Source organism: Rhea americana, unplaced genomic scaffold (assembly GCF_003343005.1).
Source record: "Rhea americana isolate MKP2758 unplaced genomic scaffold, rheAme1 scaffold_252, whole genome shotgun sequence".
In the NCBI taxonomy this organism is placed as follows: Eukaryota; Metazoa; Chordata; class Aves; order Rheiformes; family Rheidae; genus Rhea; species Rhea americana.
Window position 1 is genome coordinate 760,173 of NW_028186371.1, and position 25,701 is coordinate 785,873.

Genomic DNA, 25,701 nt, shown 5'->3' on the forward strand with positions numbered 1-25,701 from the left:
GATGGCCCTCAGCCAGCCTTTGTCACCTGAATGGCTTCTTCTCAGCTTTGTTGTTTCACACAAATAGATGGCACTACAGACTTCTCCTTAGAGGTTTAAGAGTAAAGACAAGAGTGAGCAGAAAGCACCTATTTTTTAACCTCTTCATARGGAAGAAGTCCTTATGGAAACCATTTCCAGGCACATGAAGGACAAAGAAGGTGATTAGAAACAGCCAGCACAGGTTTCCTAAGGGCAAATTTTGCCTGAACAGTGTGATTGCCTTCCATGATGAGATGATTGGCTCTTCAGATGAGGGGAGAGCAGTGGACAATGTTTACTTTAATTTTAGCAAGGCTTGCAACATAGTCTGTCCCACCATCTTTGTAGACAAATTGGGAAGATATGGATCAAATGCATAGAGTGCAAAGTAGCTGAAAAATTGGCTGGATCATCGGCTTAAGGGGTAGGAATCAAAGAAGTGGCATTCATCAAGATCTGATACTGGAACCAAAACTGTTTAAAATCTTTACCAACAACCTGGATGATGGGACAGAATGCACTGTCATCAGATTTTCAGATGACATCAAATTTGGGGAAATGACTGATATATTGGACGATGTGACTACTGTTCAGAGGGACCATGAGAAGCTGGAGGAGATGGCCAGCAGAGCCTCATAAATTCAACAAAGACAAATGCAAGTCCTGCACTGGGATAGAACAACTCCATGCACCAGCACAGGTTGGGGACAGCAGGGTAGAAAATAGCTCTGCAGAAAAAAACTTGCTGATCATAGTGGACTACAAGGTGAAATGAAGCAGCAGTGTGCCCTTATGGTGATGAAGGCCAATCACATGCATAAGCAACAGCATAGCCACCAGATTAAAGGAGGTGATTATTCTCTTCTGCTCAGCATTTGTGAGGCCAAATCTGGAGTATTGTGTCAAGTTTTGGGGCCCCCAGTACAAGTGAGATGCTGACAAACTGGAAAAAATATAGCAGGGGCACTCTGAGATGGGTCAGGGGCTGAAGTACATGATGTATAAGGATAGGTTAGGGGAACTGAATTTGTTCAAGCTGTGAAATCTTCATCCTTGGAGATTTTCAAAACTCATTCAGACAAGGCCATAAGCAGCTTGACCTAATCTTTAAGTCAGCCCTGCTCTGAGTGAGGGGCTTAGACTACAATGACTTCCAGAGGTCCCCTCTAACCTATGGTTCTTCTCAAATTAATCTTCCTTCTTTCTGACAGGTTGATATGCAAGACCTGGAAAACAGTGGAAAACCACTGCTGGCACTGCACAGAGGTACCAAGCCATAGAGAAGCTCTGTAGAGAGATTCCCAGCTCTCCACTGGCTTACACACTTGAACTCTTTCTAGCATTTCTCCACAATTAAACAGGAGAAAGTCTGCTCGACTTTGAGGAAGGGGTGATTGAATGACCAGAAGTTTCAAGTAGGAAAAAAAAAAAGAGAGAGAGACTGATTATTCTTTGGAATTTGCCAAAAACATTAATGGAAACAGTTCAATTTTCAGGGAGTTTGACTGAAAGCCAGTATGATTGACAGAGACTCTGAGGGAATCCTGTCTGATTTCCTGCTAGCCTCAGGAGATGGCCCTCTGGACCATCTTGCAGTCAAAGCACTCAGGACTTCCAGATTTCATCACTCTCTTAGGGTAAAAGACTTTTGGCTTACAGTTCTGTATGGAGCAGCCGTAGGGAGATGACCCCAGCATTAAAACTGATTTTCTTCTGTAAAGATTTTTTAAAATATATTACACTCTATAGAAATTCTAAATGTTCTGTATAAATTGCATACACATAATTTATAGATATAATTGTTATAAATATYCATTATAAATCATGAATATTTATATTAATACTTTTGTATTCTCTACTCTAAACCAAAGCAGCACTAATTTTCAGAAAATCATTCTCTTTTGCAAAATAGATTTACCTTTCTTTCAGCACACTTACACAAAATAGACTGCGCCTGTGAAGGCCTCCCGTTCCTGTGAGATGTTCCTCTGTGCTCTGTAGGTTATTCTCAGTGCTCTTTTAATGAGCACTCAGCATCAGCTTTGCATTTTTCATGGATCTGTAAGTTTTTAGGCTACAGTGGTCACTGATCCTCTTGAGTGACTTTGTGCACAGACCAGAATTTCACCCTGCTCTACAGAGCCAATGCCACTAGGCCACTTTCTAAAGGCAATTCCACTTCTTGCATGCAAAAGGACACAAAACTATATGRCAGAAAGAGATGGAGGACTCACATGCAGACTACATATTTCTGATTCTGGGCTGTTGGCTGTGTTTAATCCTAATCTGGTAAAGCAGCTTGTAGCAGTCAGATAAAAGCTGGTGCAACACAGTCCCCACATTCCCTGGTGAGAGAAGGAGGAAGCCTCTCTTCAGTCCCAGCTGATGCCAACAGCTGCCCTGGTGTATCTTCAATTTCAGCTCTTCATTTTGAAGTCATGACAGCTGGGGCCTCAGAAGAACACGTTACTGAACACAGTGCTCTCAATCTCTCTTTCTGCCTTTGTTACCTTGGGGTTTCCTTTATATGTCTTCACTCTTTCGTCAAAATATCTATTCCAGCCTACACTTAAGTGTTTGACCGTTGATGTGTGCTTCACAGCTTCAGTGCGTTTACAAATACTTCTATTTCCGCTTAACTGATGTAGATTAGAGTAGATTAAATGAAAAATGAACAATTTAAAAATATATTTCAAGATTTCTTACCTTAATTTCCAGAACGTTTTGGTTGCCTCTTGAGATGAACACTGGCTTTTCAAAATGTTTAAATACAGGATTATTTACATAATCAAAATCAAAGTACAAGGAGCTTACGCCATCAAAAATAAAGAACACTTTGGTTACAAAGGGCGGATGGAGATTGAAGGCTTTCAGTGAAGGAGTTGTACAGCAGATTATCTCTGAACTAGAGCGGTGGCTACATGCCTGTAAGAAAGAAAGAAAGGGAAAAAAAAGAAAAAAAGAGGTAATTTGAGTAAGTACATGCATGGGAAGTGACTGACGATTATAGCTGTTCTTTAACAATACACATATTTTGAAATAATAAACAGCAGAGGTCTTGTTCTTCTCTAACCAAAGCAAAATCCTGATCAGTGCTACGCAACGTTTATTTAGAGCTGGGAGAAAAGTGTAAAAACTTCATGTCAATGGTGTTTGCACTCTTGTTGAGGAAATGTTCTAGTAAACAAGCTTCCTGGCCTGATTGTTCACAGTAGCTTTAAAGTAAATATTTTGCAGATAATTAATGGAAAATGATTTCCATAGCCAAGGACTATCAGGATCCTATCCTTTGGCTGGGCTATACTATGACACAAAGCAGCCATAATTCAATTTATCCAGCCTATGTCAGAGTGACTGCCACATGCATTTCCTTTCATACTACCAAAGCAASAGCAAGGGACCAAAGGACAGGTGAAAACTAGAGTTAATGAATCTGAATAAAAATAGAGGAAAACAAAAGTAAACACCATTTACTCACAACATAGCTAAGCCAATATGTTTCCAGAAATGGAATGAGGAATCTACAGAAAAAACAAAACCTTGAAGCCAAAACCACTATGGGACTCGGGGCCATGAAAGCTCAGCAAAGTGTGTCCTCTTTTTGAAAACATACATGTAAGTCCCAGATGTGTGGCACTGAGTGCTCAGGTACACTGATGTAACGTAAGCACATGTTGGGAGTGTTTGTTGCAGGACATCCTCTCGCCCATATCTCCTGGGACCAGCAGGGATTAAGTTCAACAGACGTATAACCAAATTTGCCCCTCACTCCACTATTAAACCCTGCCAGGACCTGACCTGGACCAAGCAATGTTTCCCAGCACGCCCCACCCTCCAAGAAGACATGCTGTCCCAGGGCATACTTTTGTGCTGCGAGGCTGTGAGCTCATGTGCAGAGTCTGGGCAGGGTGATTCATCTACTCATCTGACCTTGTGTTGATGATGCGAGAGACAGAAAAAACAGACCTAGGTCCTCCCTAAAAGACTTCCTGCGCTGCATGTAGCAAGGGCAGCTGTGATTTACAGGCAGTCTAATCCGAAGCTTAGGCTGCAGATCATATGAATCCTCATAGAAGGAATTCATCCAACCCAAGTTTGGACGTCTGCATCTGAGTTAGTTGGCTAAACTCCCTTTGTAGGGAGTCAAAAGAGGGAAACGAGTTCACCTACAGTACGATTCACCTGTTCTGTTTTAGACTTCAGCCTTGATTAGATTCACTGTGCTCTAGGAGGGTCTACTTTGCTCTGCTCAAAGGTTTCTAGATGACTAATTTTGACTATAGAAGTCAACAGCACATCTATAAGCACTCATGGGAGGAATGGTGGGTGCTGTGCAGCATCACAAGAATGGCAGAGCAGCTTGTTTTTTGATTTTTATTCTGTACTCCCTTCACCATACCTCCTCTTTATGCTGCTTGGAATGGATATGGTTGAGGGACTTCTCGTCCAAATCAAGTGAATTCAACTTCAGAGAATTACTTCTCTTTCAATTGTATAAACTTCCTCTAAGTAGTTCCTTGTATACTGGGAATCCCTGACAACAGAGATTACATGTTTTTAATTAGAGTGGCTGACAAGTCGCACAGTAGGAATGGGGCTTAGTTTCTAGTCACCGTAAATCTGACAGTTGTTCTGCAAGAGATTTCTCTGGAAAATCAATAATGTTGTCGAATATCTTTGTGCATCTAGAGACGACTAAAATTTTGGGGGGTTTTGTTTTTCAAATTAAATTGGTTCTCATCCTAAAATGCTGTCTGAAGGAGCTGTGAAATTAGTTTAGATTTCTCTCTAATATGCTCTATTAATACAATGCAGTTTTGCTATACTTCAAATCAGTAACATAATGGTTCAAGCTATATCTGCTATCTAGTCACATTAGCTTGAAAAGTGGGATTAAAGTATCTATCTAAAAATCAGTACTTTTTCTTATCATCATTGCAATTCACGCTTCCATACATAATATTATGCAATCTTAAATCTGCCAGTAAAAACACTTTTAAGGCTCTGAAACTGAACATTGGAGTTTTAGAGCTCTACTAGAAGGTTTACATGTCTGTGAGCTATGAGCCAAGTTCTGTGCTCAGCTAAATGGGTGCAGCTCTCTGTGATGCTCATGGAGGACGCACCCCTGAAACTAACAGCCCAGTTAGGCTCCCAGCACAAATTCAGAAATATTTGTGCATCCTCCATGACAACCAAGTAATCTGTGGGACGCAAGGCAAGGCAGAATTTGCCTTCATGTGACTGTAGTATTTATACTGTTACTGTTCTTGCTCTTTTGAATATCTTTTTACAGGCCATTTCCCATGTCTTAAGCTTTTTTATATCACACGGCTAGAAAGTCATTTGAATCAGTATGGTAATAATAAGATGCATCATTAATATAATGTATGATCAAGCCATATTTTTCCATGTTATATGAATAGCCATAAAGATATCTACAAAACTGTGTTGATTCTAAAAAGGGATCACTAAGACATATCTGATTATAAAACCAAATATGTCCTAGGCAATCATTATATTTATTTGATTAATGTAAATTCATTAGACTTTTTATCTACTGTAGAGTAGTGATGTCCCTTAAATGAATAGCAGTGGTATTCATAACTTTGTTTGTGGCTATCTATTAGAATCAGATACTTTACTTTATCAGGCTCGTCTCTGAAGAGGATGCTCTCAGAGAATGATAAAAATCTAATAATACTCCTTGGAGGGGATGCAATGTGACTGATTGGTAAGGTCAAGAGAAATCTTATTTACAATGCCCTTATTGGTACATGATTTGACATGACATTTTTACCTTGAAATTGGTTTTAGCAATTGAAGAATATGATGGTTTAGTTTTCAAGAAATATTGGATTGAGGATCTATAGGAAAAAAAAACCTAATTCAATCTATTGCCTACTCAATTAAGATACTGCCTATCAACCAGCACCTTTAACTTTTATTTAATTAGGCTTTAAAGTACATTCATTTTAAAAGCTGAACCTGTACTCTTTTTTGACTATAATCTACATCTGAGGACAATAGGTAAGAAAAACTGTCAAAATTATGGAGCATTTCACAAGCATAAATAAATAATATACCCCATAGGGAATAATAATCCATTGCAAAATGCATATGACTCATCACTTAAAGGTATGCATTCTTGTTTTGTTTGTAAAATATGACCCTTGAGGCAATTAATTCAAACTTGACCTACAGAATCTGAACTTCAGTGCCCAATTCAATTTTTTTTTTTCATCTGGCACAACAACAGGAAAAGTATGAGGGAGGATCTCTGAGCTCCAAAGGTCCCCCAGCAATTGACCCAGATAAGACGGGGGCAGCTTGATGTGTATTACAGGATCTGTAGCAGTCAGAAGGGAGAAAAGGGCCAATTTATCTTTTCATAAAAAGTCTAAACTTTTGGAGTTCCTGTGAGGAATGAAAGATGGATGAGCTCTAAGGCAGACTGGGGGACTTTCTAAGCATCTTTGCCAAAGAATGATTTCTCAGTAGAAAAAGATGAGAATCCAAGTCTTACTTGAGGAAAGCCCGTTCGGAAGGTAGTGCAGGTGAGAAACTGAGACTTGGCTGCGCAGGCAGGGTACCCTGAAGATTGCTCAGAGAACTTGCTGGTTTTGCTGCCATTTCAGGTGGTGTAACAAAAGGTACTAATGCCGACGCAGGGGGTATTTGGTACTGGTGTGCTAGCAGTGTGAACTACTCCTGTACTCCTGTACACCACCGGTTGTGCTCTTTTCTTGTTGAGAGATGCCCATGAGATGCAGATTCAGCACAGAAGGAAAGGCCAATAGTTGCCCTTCATGACGCAAACTCTTTGCTGGGCTTTTGGGGCAGCTTTATGCCACACGCAACTCAGCTAGAGGATCCAACCCTGAGTGCCTTTGGAGGTACAGTCAGGAAAATCTTTGATAATCACACTYACCATTCACCATTTCTAGGGAATTTCTTCCATCATTATTTAATAAACTGAAGCTAGGCATTGGTAAGTGAATTCTAGGCAATTTAATGAGTATTATGTATATGGATTGATCATGGAATTCAAATCTTGAGAGAACATTGATATATTAAAAAAATCTCTCAGCATACAACAGAAAATGGCATTTAATTTGAAATTAAGCAATTGCAACAATTAAAGAATTAGAAAATGCTATGGATTAGTCATGAGACTACTAATTGAAGAGATAATYAAAAGTTGGTGGAAAGAGATCTTACAAAATTACAGGGTCACTTGTCAGAGGATATACATTAAAAGGTACTCCTCCCCATTTTTGCAGCCTTGGACATTTTGGGACAYGCGTAGTTAAGCAATGGGAATGTATACCCAAATTAATGGATAGAATATTTACATCATTACAGCAAAAGATCCTCCATTGACCACTTGTTTGCTGTTTGGAAATCAATGCAAAGTACAGGCTTTCAAAGACCTCAAATACTTCAGGGACAGAAGGTATCATCTCGCAGAACTAACACTAGAGATCTGAAAAGATTTCTTTTGTAAACAGGCACTTGTGCTCAAATACCATCCCAAGTTGTACAAATCTTTAATACAAGCACAATAAAAAGCAAAAGGATGGAAAGAGCTGCTTCCCTCTTTGTGTGCCTCACACAGGAATTGGCCATGTGAGCAGAAGAGAAAGGGTTAGTGTATGTTTAGGCATTATGCAGAGCTGTCAGGAAGCAGAATTTATGAAGAACTCCCTAAATTCATATTTTTTGTTCACAGTCAGAAAAAAAAGAAGAACTCACAAAATAAAAATTAAAAAGAAATACATTGCAAGTACTGAAACATACGGTTCAATAACTTTAGAGCATCTTGTTTCACTCACATTTGAACCACTGAATTTTAATATGGCAAAATGTATTATTTTGATAGTGCTAGCATAGAATGTAATATAAATATAATTAACGTGAGCACAGTATTGAATTATTGTTTTAATGAAACTTAAATAAGTATGAGCTAAAAATGATGAAGTTGAAGCAAGACATTTTTACCTTATTGAAAATAAAAATTCAGAAATACTGAGTTTGAAACAAGAAAATTGAAAAGATCAATTTAAATGTTTGTCCTCTATAAGACTGGCATATTGTCCCAAAACTCTTTAGTTTCACTGAAACTACATTTCTTATGGGGAGTCATTCCACAGAATGTTTTTTACCAGTTTTACCATTAATCTCTTTTATAAGGATGGGAAGAAACAGGCAGAGAAGAGCAAACCCCTCCCCACTTTGGGATGCTGCTGCTTGGGAGAGGGACTCTCACTCATACTGAGACCCCCGCATGGCTCTGCACCACAAGTTAGCCTGACAGTGCTAATTAGGGGGTTGGGGACTGACAGATAACAGGAAAAGAGGACAGCACTTTTACATCACTTCAGTTTAGACCRGTGGGAGAGGACTGGGAAGGTGGCAGGAAGAATGAGTAGACCTCTAGGAAGCAACACATCAGGGGAAGTTAGAGCACTTTGGTTCGTTTTAACTGGAAATGAGAAAGGCTGAATCATAGCTTAGTGTAAGTAAATAAAATTAACAGAAGGGTTTGGTGATCAATTTGTTGTTTGTGTCCACCAAAAGTTAAACAACAAGATGGCGAGTTAGCAGCTCAGATTTAGGTTAGTTATTAGAAAGAAATCTTTGCAAACCACTARGGAAGCAGGTAGAACAGCTCTCTCCAAAGCTTGTTTAAGGGAGGTTGTGAAATTTCTTTCACAAGGAGCTTTAAAAAGATATTTAAGAAGACAAGTATCTRTCAGGCAATAGTCTAGGTGCATTTGGTCCTGCTGCAGGGAAGCAGGCCAGGCTGGGTCTTTGGTCCCTCTCAGCTGCACTTTCTTTTGATGCTCTGAGACATATTTCAGTTCTGGCCTCAGGTTCCCGAGAGCCACAGTTTCTGAATGCTTATAAAAGCAGCTTCTTGGATGAGGCTGGTGAGAGAAARCTATTAAAAAATGGCTTAAATTACAATAAAAAAAACCCTCAGTTTACTCTCCGCTCCCAAACTAAGGAAGCAAGAAGGATATATAACTCCAGCTGTAGGACTTAATCATTTTGTATTGCATTGTTTGGGTTTGGTCTGTTCAGGACCSCAACCTTTCATCTCATCAGCAGGATGGCTAAGCATTGCAGGGCTCTGGATCTGTGCTGAGGGAAGAGTAATAGTTCCTCRTCACTGTTTATTTTTGTAATGATGCGAAGAAAGTCTGTTTTTGGAAGGTGCTGGTGTATAGGGCTCAGAACCTCCAGTGCARGATGAGGAACGCTGCCTCATAGGCAGCCCCCAGCAGCAATTTCTTCAGGAACACAGTGTAATCTTGTTTTGCCACTATTAAATCCTCCCCTTCTCTCTCAGGGCAAATACTTTTCCTTGAGAAATTAGCTTGAGGTACAGACTAATGGCAGAACAAATGGCAAGCAGATCTGGGCTGCCACAGAGGCAGGGAAAGTCACTGAGTGCCAGAAGCCTTTAATTTCAATACAACAAATATATTAAGGGGGCAGTGTTAAAGTATTTATTTATAATCTTTTTGAGGTTATAATTCCACTCCTTCACGCAATGAAGGGGGAATGAACATGTGTACAGATGCTTTTGCACCCGAGCAGATTCTTGGAGACAGGAGAATGACAGTGACATCTTTATGGAATATACTGACAAATAYCTTTATGGAAATCGGGGTCAGACCTGCCTCTTTTGGAGTGTTGGCAAATATCATGCATACTGCAAAGTACTATGAAGAGAAAACCAAGTGAGATGAACAATTAGGAAGACAATTCTGACTATCTATGTCCATGTCACTTTTCAAGAACAAATTAAAAGGCAGGATGGCAGTAAACCTCTGTTTGTAGGAAAGGTTGTTCCCCAATATTTGAGAAGCAAGAACTTGATGTGAGAGAGACAATTCTACAGTATGCACTGGCTCGATTTCCCAAACATTTCAGGACAGTAGCTTCAGTTCTTTAAAACTTCAAATCCTTTCAGATCTATGTAAATCTTGAGGAAGCCTCCACATATTATATCTTCATCGATTTTGAAAACTATGATGTTGTTAGATTTTCTCGATTACATATTCTTAAAATTCAAATTCTAAGTCAGATTGTGAATTCCAGTAAGTACCAAATATTGTCTGCATTTCTTGACAGGGCATTTGCTAAACAAGGAATCAGGATCCAAAGAGAAGCAATTCTGCATGCTTTCAGCAAAAAACAAAGCATGTGAATGGTTTTTACTTTGAAAGAAAGTAAGCTCAAATCCAGGCAAAGCAAAATCTAAAGAGCTGATTTTAGCAATAATCTTCTGTTTTGTAATTGTTTTGTACCTAGAAATAACCTTGTCTGCAGTGCTGMAAACACTGAAATGTTTTGCTTCCTAACTGTTCCTTGTGATAACACTGAACACCACAATTGATTGCAGGGGCACTGTGTTTCAGATTAAAATCTGTACCCACTAAATTACAAGCCATGATTAAATCCATCTGAAATTCAGGTCCCAACACTCATAATAAAAATTAGGATCAGGAAGAATATTATGACGTTGAAGTTATAAAATACTGCAAATCTGTGGACATATCATTTAAATGCTTTGAGCAGACCTAAATCTAATATTTAGAATTCAATAATACAGCAAATAGTATATGAATATTGTTAGTAATAAACTAAGAACATGAGCAGTAGCATGGCATGTTATAAAGAGTGTAGGTCAATTTAGCTTCATTAGTTAAACTAAATGGACCTTACAGGATAAGAAAATGTCAGAGGTGCAAGGCAAAGGTGTAGGCAAAAGCTGAGAAGAAACAGTTCCAGCTCCAAGTGGCCAATAAATGTAATCTTTGCCCTATAAAGATTAAAGTAGATGTCTGACAGTCTCCTGTCCATCCCTTGAGTCTATGTTCACACAGAGATACCCAGCARCCAGTGCCCAAAGTTTCTTAAAACTTGCTGAACTTTGATAAGATAGGAAAGATTTGCCCTAAGAGGTAATTTAACGATAAGCAATTCTTTAAGAAAACACTCCTGATTTGACATATTACTTTTCCTCTTTCTTTGATGTTTGTTCCATTTTCTTTCTGTACCACAGTCACCATTAGCATATATTTCCTATTACCTGTATTCCACATGAATTTGCTCTGTCTGGCGACACTGGCACATATATATTGCATTGTTCTTTGTTTACTCATTGAATTTTCCAAGTGTTAAATTGTGAAATAAAAATCTTGTTATCTGACACTATGAAAGCCTAATTTCTTTGGAATAGGCTCCAACAGGTAAAATGTGGTCCCTTCCCCCCTCCCTCTAATTTCCAATGTGCTGTTGAGTTTTGCCTATGCAGAAAACAGAAAACAGCAAAATGTCCGTGGAAGCCCCTAAGTTTCAAGGCAAAATCAAAGTGATTTCACCATAAATTCTGTGCCATTCAGAACACAAAGMTGACAAGGTAACAGACTGTCTTCTCCAAGACTGACTCACCACAGAGAAGTTCATTCCCAGTTTAGGTACGGTAATCACCATCTGAGGAAAGCACACCGAATTCAAGTTGATTCCCTGAGCTGTGATTGTACTTCCGCCACTAGGAAAGATTAAAAATAACAATAAAAAAAAAAGTAGGATAACAATACAGCTTCCCTAATAAACTTAATTACAAATTGTATTTSAAAATAAATGACAATATAAAAGCAAAATTGGAGATATACAGGGTGAATGCCAAACGCATTGTTCTGAACAATGGGAAATTTCCAATTTCCCCTCGCCCCCAATTTCTTTTCTTGGAAAAAAAATCACACTTGATGTAACAACCAACCATATACAAAAAGGAAAAATAAGTTAAAGAAATGTGATATGTCAAGACATAGAAGAAACGTGTACGTTTTAAAGGATGACGTGTACTTGTCCTCAGCATTTGCTAACTTATTTAACTTGTTGCTTTCACTGGTACAGAAAAAAAGGTGCCTTTTTTACTGCTGACATTTTTTTGGCAAAGGCAGATGGTTTGGATTAAAGCTAATAAGATCATAAATATGTCACTTACAAACACGCACATACATACACTACCATACATATATATTCCTAATATTTATGTATGCTGGATTTAGACTGTTTTAAAATCCATTTGCTCTCCTGAGTACTGCTGACTTGTCACGTTAAATGATTTTCCTCACAAATCAGCGTAACGTCCGGGCATAGAAGCAGAGATACATTTAGCTGTACAGTAGGTATCTCTCAGCAGGACGCTGCAGGTACGCTCAGCAGCAGCTAGGAGTTAAATCACATAAAACAGAGGCACCTTTCCCCCCTCCCCTTCACCTCGGAAAGGAAATGATCTGCAACCGCACCATAATAGAAGCAATTGGTACGGCAGATAGTGATAAAAATGCAATTTCTGTCGGCAGATTGCTGCGCAGCCCAGCCATTCTTCTTTCATCCACTCCTTTTCTTATTTCCATGAGAAACTTTCACTCACCTTAGAAAAGATTTGGCTGGGTGAATTTTTAAAACAACCGGGTCTTCCCTGTATGTGAAATGACCTTTTGCGTCTCGAACGGCTTCGTCGATGCCCACCCGGACGCGATACTCCTGCGGGATGCGCTGTGCCGGCGTGTAGCACTCCGCAGCGCTCGCCGACACGCTGCAAGGACACGGAAGGGCTCCCCGTCAGCACCGCGAAACACGTRCTGCGTTCGAAACGCCGGCCTTCAGCAAGCCCCAGCCCCGCAGGAGGATCCGATGCGAGACACGTCATCGAGTGCCGTACTATTTACTCCTGCGCAGACCAGGGGCCTTGCAAAATACGCGCGGCGTAATGCAGAAGCTGCATCTATGCCACTTAGGCTCAAGATTTGTCTTCTCTGGGTGGTTTGCACCTTGCCTGGTGGAAGGTGTTTCTCCCATGCCGGCCACGTTGGCCTCTGCTCAGCACCAGGGCAGCTGGCTCTGGGCTTAAGGACTGGCTTGCTGTGCCACAGCTGCCAAGGGTGACACCTTCTCCTTCTGCAACACAGGATATTTCCCTGCTTTACAAACCTCAAGAAAAGAGGCTGGCGGGGAGGCACTGGTGTTTCAGAGGAGTTCTGCACTTGGAGCAGCTGCCAAGGGGGCAGGCAGTGAGGACATGGGTGTCACCCTGCTGCAACCAAACYCAGGAGCAGGAAGCTTCTGCATCGTGGTAAAATGGCTAGCAAATTCAGAACATTTCTCTGCACTGAACAGAGAGCCTGTGCTTATTTTTAACATTCATAGCCAGGTAAAAACCCAGGCAGGTCCACACAGAGCATGTTAAGGATTCCTGAATGAGCTACTATGTCTACTGAATCCAGGACAGACCTTAATTTATTAATTCTCAAAACAATATTATATATAGGAAGAAAAGACCCAAACTGGTGCTACGGTTTGGAAGCAACGCACTGATACTAGAGCAGAAACACTTCCCCTTGCTCCACTACACAATATCCCCTTTCCCGTTGAGGAACCCCCTCAGGTTTGCACTGGGCAACCGTGCAGGAAATGACAATGTGCTCGCTGCAAGCAGTTACACGAACCGCAGCTCTTGCTAGCAGAGGAGAGCGGGATGAGTGTGAGGGATTTGGGATGACAGACGTAATAGGAAATGTGCAATTGCTAGTCCTTTAGAAGCTGATTTGCTATTGCAAACCTTCAGGAGGTTAATGGAGGCCTTACAGAATAAACAAGACTTCCACAGACACGTAGTCCTTTCCAGGGACCTTTTAGAGATCCCAAACTCCGGACCTAAGCTGGAACTGAATGCTTATTAYGGTACTAATTCTATGTAATGTGAGGAGAGCAGTGCACTCTTTTTTGAAGGGGAGAGCTGGATTTTTCTTTTACACAAGACATTTAATCAAACCAATTTCAATATTAAAAGAAACACTTTTTTGTGACCTTACCTTTTCAAGGTGCATGGTTTCTCACCCACAAATATCCTTTGAGATTTTCCACTGTTTAGGTATTTTCCAGCTAAAGTTAGTAATGTTCCACCAGACTTGGGGCCATAGGTGGGAGAAATACTTGTTATTACAGGATTCTGAAGGGAGTAAAAATAAGAAGAGTGGATTGTTAAATTATGTTTCCATATTTTCAAAACATGAGAAGAAAAAATACTAATACATTTGCTAGCACTTTGATGAAGTAATAGTAAAGCAAACAGAAACATAGAATTACCATACTGGATTAGACTCATAAAAAGCCTATTCTCTATCTTACCTACTAAATAATGAAGTTAATTTTGATATTAAAGTTTTAATGATAATGCTTACCACATAAGAAAAGGTATTGAATAATGTTTTGCCATGTCCAACAGAAACACTACTGGATATATTAAAACTTGCGTTTTTTGCAGCAGGAACTGTGCATTCCAGCCTTTGAAAAACAAAGAAAAAAAAGTGTTTAAATTTTTTTCTGCCTCGATTATTTTGTAATAAAATAGAACCACATTAACTCATAATAATGAAGGATCCATACCAAACATATCATCAATCTATGTGCGTCACGGACTTTTCAGAAATAACAGCTAAAAGAACTGTGATCTTCTATTATCATACCAAATACAAACACTATAATCTTATACTTATCCAGAGAAAATAATTTTGATATATCAAATATATTTATGAAAAAAGAAGCATGTTAAAGAAAACAAATACCTCCCATTCATGTAATGGCTGACTTGGTTTTTGGAATTTTTCCTTTAGTGCCATATTTTGGCAAAACAACAGGATTAGAAAAAAATGTATCACACAAAAATGTACTGAATAAATTTAGATACTACCAAAATTGATGCCGATATGTGTCAGTGAATTACATTACATTTATATAGTCTCATACACGAGGCATTCTCCTTAAATCATTTTGCTTGCATTAAAGCAAAGAGGGCGACAGCCCAGTGCTTATGGAGGGTGATGTTTTTGCTGCTACAAATGAGAATGGGGGAAGCCATGGCCATGACTGGCACATTGCTGTGCTAGTAGATAGTCATCTCAGCTGAGAGGATATTCACTGAACTTGCTATTTTCTTACAATTGCAACCAGAATAACCTCTATCTTGAATTTAAGCTATTATCCTACTGTCTTATACACATATTTCTGAGGAGGAGAGGTGGAGCTGAGGGGCCTCCTGATGACGAAATATCTGTRTCGTCACACATTTCTCTCCAGCAGCTTCACAGATTTGGAAGACAGAGGTAAGGTAACCGAGCCCCACAGGATCCTGGCTAGAGGCACCTGCCGCCTTTTCAAAGCTCTGCACAGTTTCACTCTTGCCAGCTCCCACAGCTGTGGAATAGCATGGCACGGACTACCAGGAGAAGCTGCTGCAGGAGCTATCAGCACCGACTAGATTTATTGGTCCTCTGTTTGGAGCTCCTGGGGAGCTTATCATATCGGAGGTTTGTTTCTCACCTATGGTTTCTGCCTGAAATTTAAGAATTAATGGATACTTATTGACTGAATGTTTATATCATAAAAAAAAAATCCAACACACATAAAGAATATCTATACAAAGGAAACATCAAACTTCAGATTTCTTACTTGTTTTTGTTGCTAGATTTTGCTTCCAGGGCACATATTTGTCCTCCAATATGGACTACTGTATTTTTTAATTCAAATCTATTATTTTTGCTGAATCCAAAGTCCCATCCACACATTGTCAGTTTTGTCCCACCTTCTAATGGAGCACTGCTTGGGAGAATCTGTTAAAAAACACTGTATTAGTTTCATCGGGTTTTCCAGAACTTCAAATGGAGTTAAAGAATGTGCAAAGGAATAATTTTTAAAAAGCATTTCTTCTGGTAGAGTATATCCTACCATTCATCTTAATTGTTCTTCACCTTTCATTTATCACATTATGAGCTTTCTCTGACAGCAGCAATAAATAACAAAACCTATACTAGAATGCTTTGAAGGATAGTGTTTAGGGCCACTGAACAAGCTGTGCATTGTAATGGTTCTTTAAATCCTGCTGTTCTTGTCGTTCACATCTTATTTCTGGTATGTTAAACATACAATGTGCTTATTTTGTTAGAAGCTGAATACTGAACACAAAAGAACCCCCAAATGACCATTTTTGTCAGCTTGATGAAAGTCAGGTTCAGAGTGAAGAAGCTTCAAAGACACCAAAATCAGATATCACATGGCTGTGATAAAGTTAATATGACTTCTGCTATTCTTTCCTTAAATCTTTTACATTTGGCTACCTCTAATTCTGAGTTAAAAATAAACCATCCCTCAGAAACACAGAGACAATCTACAAAGGAAATGCCTTTTTTTTTTCTGTATATTGTAAATTGTCCTGTAAAATATAACAATGGTGGGAAAAATGTAGGAACACTATAGAAGTCTTACAAAACTCAGTAAAAGTACTGGTCAGTACTGCCAGTAAAAAAATCAAAAGACATTGGTTCAGGTTTATGGGGACTTTTAACAAAACTGCATAAATTTGCAAACATAGCAGTATTACTGGACAAACAACAGAGAATGAAAGACAATTTATATTTGTGATCATACTGTCTCAATGTCTTAGGCTTAGTGCTTTAGTGATAACAATTTTGCCCCTAAAATGCAATACAGCTGTGCTTTTCAAAGGACCCTACTTCCTTTTCAAGCTGAAAGGAGAGTATTTGAGAGATCCTTGACTATTATTTCATCTGGAAATCCAGTAAGACAGGCACATTTCTTTTCAACTCTCTGTGGCTATACTTGAAGACTTTCACAAATGAACTATTGTGGATGGAAAGGCACCTGAAGAATACTTCAAAAGAATTATGCCATATATTGTATACGGGAAAATTTACTACCCCCATTAGAAACCAGACAAAGAGTCTGATCTAAAATGGACGGAAGTCAGTAGGAATCTTTCCTGCTTTAATGAGCTTTGAGTCAGCTCTCAGTGAGCAAAGAAGAGGGAACCTATGCAGAAATAGTCCTTTTGCACAAATTCCATGAAAAAAAAAGAGATGCCCCCACAGCCTGCGGCCAGCAGTGGGGAGCTGTATTGCATCAGGTGGGATCTCTCTTGTTGCCAAGTTTATATTTCCTGTATTTYTTTGTTTCTGTATCTTCAAAGTCTGGATTGACTTCAGATCACAGTTTGCCACTCTACTTAGTATCGCAGCATCTATTTTTGGAGTTACAACAGCCAAACAGAAACTGAAGCTACTCTGTGGGGGTTCGAGATGTCTCACAGTTTGTACATAATGCACTAATCTGCGGCATTTGAGGAGTCAGAGTTGCAGTCCCTACTTTAGCAAAATAAGGGCATTAAAATCAGGCCTTACAGAGCCATGCAGCATTGTAAACTAAAGGACTTAACCGGTTTTGAATGATCTTATCTGCCAAAAGAGACTTGTGATAGCAGCCCATGTGCCTTAACTGAGGGAGAGTGAATGTATTTATTACATTCTGCTAGCAAATTTAGGAGATAAGACTTCCAAGCAGATAGCAAAAAATAAACTAGTTATTATACTTTTGTTTTTAAGTTCTACAGAAAGTCTCCCAAAGTGTTTTCTTTCATTTTCTTATTTTTATTACATTTGTTCTGTACCATGAAACCACTAAAAGTCAAATCTGGTTTCCCAGACTTTTTCATGGGAGATGCAGCAAGAAYGAATAGTAACCTGCCTGGACTCTGAACGGAAGCGCCCATAACCATCATCTGTCTGCATGTTCATAGAGCATGTACATTGCACAGGTAGCAACAGAAAATAAACGAAACCCGAATCAGTTATAAATGCTYGGAATTTAAGAATTAAAAATTGAAAAATTCTTGAATATTCTCTGCAGCAGGAACTCTCCRATGATAACATGGAGTAAGTCGTTTTGCAAGACCTGAAGCTCTGCATGACCCTAGTGTTTTCTGGACTTTGAGTTAAGGGAGAAAAAACTGTCTTCTCTTCTTCTTTTTTTTTCTTGGAAAAATTTTAAACATTGTGTTTTTCTTTTGTTTATGTTGACAGCTTGTATGTTAACATCCACTCACATACTTTATAAATTGTTGGAAGAAAGTATCTATTTATTAAAGTTTCGACAGCCCATTCATTTTAATTAAGAGGCGAGAACATGTTCAGGCCACACTTGAAATTTCCAACAGATCCTCCAATCTAAACAGGCAGCAGAACGCCTGATGTTCTTGATATTTCTAAGGTAAAAGTTAGCTAAAATGACTCACTTTTAAAAACAACAACGAAGCGCGTCAGGTTTTGAGCCATGATAAAGTATCAAAAGGGAGACCCATTTATTTTTCTTCCGCACGGTTCACCTTTTGGGGCGGCTGGCGTTCCCCGTACAGATGACTGCAATTTGTTTCGTTACCGAGTTGGCTCTGGCAAAAGGACTGAAGGATCAACAGGACTCGCACAGAAAAATGGGGGGCTCCTCCACCACTCCTCACAAGAAGAAAATCTTTTTTGTTAAACACTGCTCCATGTGATAGTCTGGGAAAACGGAGACCATTGGATCAGACCCTCGGAGAATCCCTGTATTCCCTTCAGGTTAAAGCTATCATATGACATACATTAAGTAACCTGGCCCTCTGAAACCTGCAAAATATTTAGGGGGGTTTAGGACTGAATTTCAGACACCATGAGAAGCAGGTCATCCTCTATTTGTTGGAAACTAAACAAGCTTGTTTCTCATATTTTATGCATATGGGTTTAAAGACAGATCAGAAGATGATGAATAATCTGTTTTATATTTTTTTCAGTAATAATGTTAAATGTCATGGTCCAGCAGAGCATGAAATCTGTCTTAACAGCTAGCAGTCCAAAGGGATTTAAGTACTCAACTGCATTTTTTTCCTTACAAGCCTTCTAGAAACAACTTTCACAAATGTGGGCACGCTGTAATTCAAAACTGCAGCAGATTCACTTTGAGATCTGCCAGGGCCACAGCTCCACGTTCACTAGAGGGGAAGGAGGCGCAGGCGCCCGAGCGCGCGGTGACGAAGGGGGAGCCCGGGGCTCCCGGGCGCGCGGGCGCCCGCTCCCTCGCACGCGTCGTTCCAGCTGCTTTGGAGGGAGAGCTGCCTCGAGCAAGGACCGCGCGGTGCAAGCATCTCGCGTGGGCTCCACCTGCTTCTTAAAACTGCGGAGCGTGCGCGCACRCACACACACATTGAAATTAGAGAGGACCACGAGCGCTTAGCACATCTGAAAATTGGAAGCTAAGCAGAGCTTTAGAAATCTTTTTGGATGCATTGCAACATATAGCCATAGCACTGAAGTTTTGCCAAGGAAAAATGTTAAGGGATGCTGCCTGTGCTCTAGGGAAAACAGAACAAGCTATGCAATATAAATGTGAGTAGTTTGGTCTTGCAGAAGTAAAGAAAAAGCATTTCAGGACTTATTCTCGATGTATCCCTTTGTATTTGCGATTCACTGATTCATAAAAGTTAAAAGCAGAAAGGACTAGTCAAGCATATATTATAGCCTTTTTGAAATAACTGTGTTCTTGTGTAAAGTAAATGCAAACTATTCACTTTCTGTTTTAGTAATTTTTTATATCTCCTTTGCCCAACTGTAAATGGCAATAGAAGGCAAGGCAAACACACACGCACATCTTCACATCCATTTTGGGTTTGATTTGGTTCTGATCTGATTCCTATTAACATTTCATTGTTTGTTCGTTGCAGTTTGCCTGCGTAGGCCCTGAATTTTGTATCTGAAACATGAATATGAAAAGAAAAAAAAACTCCGTTAACATATGTTTCTGGATTACTAATGTAATCTGAACTTCTTTCAGCAGTTTTGCCTGGCTATTCTTTAAAAAGTTGCTGTACATGAAAGCATGTGCTTGGTTTAAGGAAAACATTATTTTATTTAAAAGGAATTTCTGTCTCTCTCTCTCTGAGAGTTTAGMATTCAAAGTTTCATCTCTGTTTATAAGCTGCATACCCATAAAGAGTAAATGTATTTTAAACTACACAGCATAATTTAAATATATTAATAAAAGTAAATGGATATAAGTGCTACCAGAAAGCTTTATGTTTGTTCTCCACTCTGTTTACCAGTCCATAAACTCTTCCATAAAACTAAGCCTTCATAATTATGTCACACTTAACACAAAATGATCTGGTTAAATGTACAGTCAACCAATACAAATCTTGCATTAACCATAGCTAACTGAGAACAGCAATGAGCTAGTATGGGTCTTTGCTCATCTGTGTGGTTTTTTTCTCGCACACTTTTCATCCTTTACGGGCTTTCACAAAATGCGAGCAGCCCTCGGGCGTCCGCTTCCCCGGGGGCTGCTTGCCGTGTCCGCCGCCATCATCCCCACGGGCAGGAGGAGCCACGCCGGGGGAAACGCCACCTCCTCCAGGGCAGCGCTTTGGGCGACGGCTCCATCACCGAGCGGGGTGAGGCAGAGAGGGGATCTCCCACCGSCTCAAACACGGGAGCCGGCACGAGGGCAGCTTGGCAGAGGCGCGGGGAGCCCCCTCTGCGAGAGGGGTTTGAGATGCTCTTTTCCTCTTTGCATCTGAAGGATGCTCTTTTCCTTTAACCACCAGCCGGGCTGGATCCGACCCAGAGTGTTTCCATGCCGCAGAGTTTTTGTACAGCTGGGGCTTTTCCGCAGGGAGCTGGGAGGGTTAGCTGAACTGCTGGACTTGGGTCCGCACAAGGACCTAGGCTGGCACCACATCTGGGGTAGTCCCCTGAGGCCGGCAGCTACTTACGGATGGTAAGGGGAGCAGACACTTCGTTTATCTTAATTACATAAAAATGAACACAAAACGTCTCRAAAGGAACATGAGTGGAAACTCATCTCCTTTGCTTCCCATATGTCATTTATGTTTGTTGGTTGACAACCTCTGTGGCCACCTTTTCCTCGAGAGATTCGCCCCCTCCAAGCTCAATAGTGTCACGATGCAAGATTAAAGCAGCAATAACAAACAACTGCAACACGAGCCCTGCTCATCAGGATGGGCTTTGCAACCCCAGGGTTTCTGAAGGCAGGAGGCCAGGCTGCAGAAGGTGGCCAGCTCCCAGGAGGGCCTCCACACACCTCCAGCAGGTGCAGGTTCAGGAGGCATTGCTATGGTCTCCTGGATAGCAATCACCTGTGCATTCTTATATCAGAGATAAATGTGAGAAACACATCAATTTACCTCATAAACTCTTGGCAAACATGTCTCCTGAGTCCATGTTCCTTCAACACACTCCTGAGACCTTGAGCACCGCTTGCTGCACCAGCCACACTGCATGAAGGGAGGTGCCAGAAGGCACTGGCTGCAGGACTTGAAATGCTCACAGCCCGGTCCGTTCAATGGGATCTTAGTTATCTATTGATGCAAAGAAATGATGCATAGATCTCCATAATACATAAACAAAATGGCAAGGAGAGTATCTATTTATGCAACATTCTGCGATACTACTCAGATTTCAAATGTGCAAGTCGTGGTTATACTGCTCCTTAGCTCAGTAATTATAATATCTTATAAGTAATTTAACTGACATGATTTTAAATTCACTTGGGAGAAACCCTAAAGGCATCTTAATGTCATATACCATTACTACCAGCCTCTGATGTTTACAGCAAGATAGCATTTTTGGCTGATGGGAAAAGAAAACAGCGGTGTGCAGCTCCCAGTTTTATACCAATTCTTGGACAAAGAGTGTATCTCAGCATGCCTTTGTTCATGCATCTGCAGAATAGACTTGATGGCTATTTCAGCTGAGGGGAGGCTGTGTTACTATCTATGACACACTTAAAGCACACGTCTGTACAAGTGCTGTTTTTTAACAACTACTATCAGTAACCTTATTACTTAATTATTTAAATAATGATTATAATTGTTGCTCTCAATATGTGATAATTATTTTACTCAAAATTTTAATATTAGTATATAACTATATTACTATGCAAGTACATCATACTTCTTTATACCTCAACAAYATTCTTAAACTTATTTTGGATATGGTTTTTTTTCAAGATTATTTTCATAAATATCTCTTACATTTCTAGTAAACAATTAATAACTGTCTTTACTGATGGCTAATGGATTTCTATAAATTCTTATAGAACTCAAGGGGTCAAATTATTGCTTACAGTTATGGTTTAGGATTATCTATATTATCTGCTAATGTAATGATGTTCTAAACCCATCCTACTTACGACTGTAGCATATTTATGACTTCTTTTATTAGCCTTTTGTAAACTAGACGTTAAAGTAATCTTAAAACTATGAACTCCAACTTTAAACACACATGCATAACACTTGCACACACATCCCTATTTAGATAGTTATGATGTTATGACACAACCCAACAAAAGCCAGGAAATTCGGAACACCATTCTTTCCTTAAGCCATTGTGTGTTTTTCTTTGCAAGCACTTGAATTAAGGACAGAGTTTCAGCCTTAAATTTGCATTTCCTGGCTTTTGTTGGTTTATATCACAGTTCTCACATTATTTAAACATTTCTCAATATTAATATGTTGGTGTGTTTTGTAGACAAAAAAAGATCTCTGAGGAAAAAAGCCCAACATTCCCAAGGGAATGGAAAGGCTGAGAGGATGCAGAACATAAARCAGTTTTCTGAATAGTTGCTCTTACTGAAAGTTGCTGCTCTGAATGAGGGTTTACACGGTGCACCAAATAATTAGATTATGAACCACTCACCTTTTTTCCAGTCACTACCAGGGTATAGCCATCTGCTACTAATGAATGCTCGACAACRACTTGGGGAGAGACGGGGTGGGAGTCTAGCTGAAAACTGACATGTGGAGTTGTGGATTCTGAACGGGAAATCACTATCTAAAAAAGAAAGAAATCCTTAAAATCAGCAGGCAGTGTGTGACACATCTGCATACTGCTCAACGTTCTCACATTCCTGATACTTTTCTGCTAGCATTAATTACCTTGCATTACATTGCATAATATTTTGCATAATGTTCCATCATGATCTGATTAAACCCATACAAGATCCACTTTATTTAACATAGCAAAGTCATGGCTGTTGGAAGATCTTCAAAACACATCATATTTATAAAAATACGAAAGAATCATTGCATGCTTTCTAGGCCTTTACTTTCAAGTATTTAGAATCAGCTATGAAAAATGAAGCTAGGTCATTTAGTTAGCCTTGCTATGTTTAAGAAAAAAAACAATTTTATCTACAATGTTTGTTTTAAAGAATCTTAAACTCCAGGCCTTAGAAGGTCAAAGATATTTCCATTTATTTTCATGATGATCCTTAAATCTGAAAAGTAAAATTTGCCTCGTGTATTTGATATTTATGAATTTCAACATGGAGAGAGGGAGAGAGGGGAGGGTGGACTTGCTGCAATGTTATATTACTATATAATTTAGAGCATGAAGATGTTGCTTTTGGAAAGAACATTTAAGGAATACAGAAAAAAAAGGAAGATTGAGGAGTTGCCACTATCGTCACCRTCTTTAGGATTCCAAACAGCAGCTAACAGAGAGAACAAGGCACTGCCATGGATGTGACACCAAACAGTCCATAGCCTGTACCAGTCAAAGAGGTTTCATGGGCATGACAAGCTCTAAAGGAATTGCTAATATGTACAAAGGAGGCAGACCCTCGTTGCTCTTTGGAAACTTTGGAAAGTTTGATCTTTCAGAGGCAAATCTGATGCTCCAGAAAAAGCCTATGCATGTGTCTGAAGCTAAAACCTGCTTCTCCTTCCCTGTTCTTCCTCCCCACCTTCGTGTCCATGTGGTCCGGTCCCCATGTATGGGGAGGCCATTAGAGCGCAAACATCTGGCTGWCAGGAAGTGCAGGTTTTTGGGGCTGGTAGTGCTGCAAGGCTGCAGGCTTGCTGTGCTGGATCATGCCCTTCCTTGTTTCTGCAGACCCGAGTGTCCAGGGGCTCCGTCTACTACAGGGAGGGCCGGAGGCTYCCCCAGAAGATGTTCCAAAACAGGAGCCTAATTTAGATGTGCTGAAGCTCCCTTGCAACTACCCTCTCTCTGTCTATTGATTTTAAGAGATCTTAGGAAGATTAGTCACACTAGTATGAAAATCCCCCACTAGTCATCTCTCTGCATCTTGAGTTACCTAAATACTTCTGAGAATTTGGGCCTATTCCTGCAAACACATGCTTAACTTTACTACTGTAACTTTGTTGACTTTAATGGGATGAGTCATGGCTGTTAAGCATAGGCATAAAGCATCTGCAGATTGGGATGGATATTTGATAGCAAGATTTTATAGGCTTGGGCCTGCGATCCAGAAGGATGTGCGCCCAAATGCGATAGCATCAGGCAACAAAGGCAAAGGATTGTTTACGTAAGGGAAGATCATGTTCATGTTTCAAAGCTGTACCACGTGTAGTTTACTTAAGGAATTTAGATAATCAACATTTGTTGAGAAGTTGAGATTCAATGAGTTCATTATTTTAAAAGAYAGAAGTCATTCTGGAAATAACTTGCATGTCAAATATTTAATTTTTTACTATAATGAAGCTTTTCTTCTGACTCCTAAGCTAGCATTAGAACAGCTAGGACATTGACTTACACAGTTTCACTGGCTTTCCACACTGCCAAGGTCTTTCAACAAGATGGCTGTCTCCAAAACTAGACTTAAGGATACTGTAATTACAGCTGATGTTTTGCTGTAATTCAAAACTTAAATAAAATATATGAGCAGCTAATTCATGGTGATAAGTGCTTCACATCCCAGAGATATTTGCAGTTTGGGGTTACACAAGGCTTTCTTTCCTTTAAGATGAAATTGATTGAGTTAAAGAATTTACTATAGGTTTGTCTTACATTACAGAAAATAAAGCTTTTAGAAATCAATAAGGTCTGATTGTTTTCAGTGACACAGAAGTATGGTCTCTGACACAGTGTATTAGGGGGTATGAGTTTTTATATTCAGGACAATGAAAAATAAAATGAACTGCAAAGCTGCATGAAAAAGCTTGATTAATGTTGGCATTATGGAGAGAGGTAGTACCACAGCTGCAAATACCTTTTTAGTTGATCATTAGCCATGTCTCATCTCGAATACCCACTGCTATAAAATGCTAAGAATTCTTCTCTATCATTAATCCAGGCTTCCTCTTATTGCCAAACATTCTTTCTGATTGAGCCACAGAGTTAACCCTTTAAACTTGCCTGAGTTGCAACCTCAGAGCAATACATGAAAATTTGGATCCCACTTCTACAGTCCTGGAAAATTATTTGGTGCTTTAAGCACTGCCTGACCTTTATTTTACTGAGGCTCATAGTCAAATCACCTGCTCAAAGCCTGAGGGAATAGACTTTGACCTCATGACATACAGGAAGCTTGAATTACAACTCCTATCTCACTTGGGACTATGGAATAAAAGATTTAACAGTTTGCTTAGAACTGATATACYAGCCTACGGTGTTGTAGCAAAAGATCCAAGATGCGAAATACTCTTTTTGGCCTATATAACTGTGCAGCTTTTGCATGCATCAGATTAGTTCTTTTAATTCTATATTACCCTTATCTGACATAATTCTGAAGAGAAGGCAATTTTAAGACWGGTTCTACAGTATGAAGAAGAAGCTACTTAGGACTCCAGTATTGTTCTCAGAAACCTGTGTTACTTACTACTCAGGACTGGGCTGTATGTCTACTGTGTGGCATGACCCTACGGAGCTCATAGAAATGGTTTAGTAGAACAGAAGGACTTCTTTTTACAAAGGCTAATCATTCAAATGTTTCTTTCTTTTTTTTTTTTTT

The 25,701-nt window shown here is 39.6% G+C and overlaps 1 protein-coding gene across 4 annotated transcripts in view; it reads right to left on the bottom strand.

Moving 5' to 3' along the window:
- The window catches only part of MET (MET proto-oncogene, receptor tyrosine kinase), a 90,524-nt gene that overhangs the window by 21,435 nt on the left and 43,388 nt on the right, over positions 1–25,701 (bottom strand). For all 4 annotated transcript variants that reach the window (XM_085307095.1, XM_085307094.1, XM_085307092.1 and 1 more), the window contains exons 4-11: positions 22,644–22,778; positions 21,131–21,304; positions 15,556–15,716; positions 14,289–14,391; positions 13,920–14,056; positions 12,479–12,643; positions 11,488–11,587; positions 2,728–2,946 (exon numbers count right to left, since the gene is read on the bottom strand). In XM_085307095.1, the coding sequence (XP_085163221.1) occupies positions 2,728–2,946; positions 11,488–11,587; positions 12,479–12,643; positions 13,920–14,056; positions 14,289–14,391; positions 15,556–15,716; positions 21,131–21,304; positions 22,644–22,778 (1,194 nt within the window). The remainder of the gene's footprint in view (positions 1–2,727; positions 2,947–11,487; positions 11,588–12,478; positions 12,644–13,919; positions 14,057–14,288; positions 14,392–15,555; positions 15,717–21,130; positions 21,305–22,643; positions 22,779–25,701) is intronic.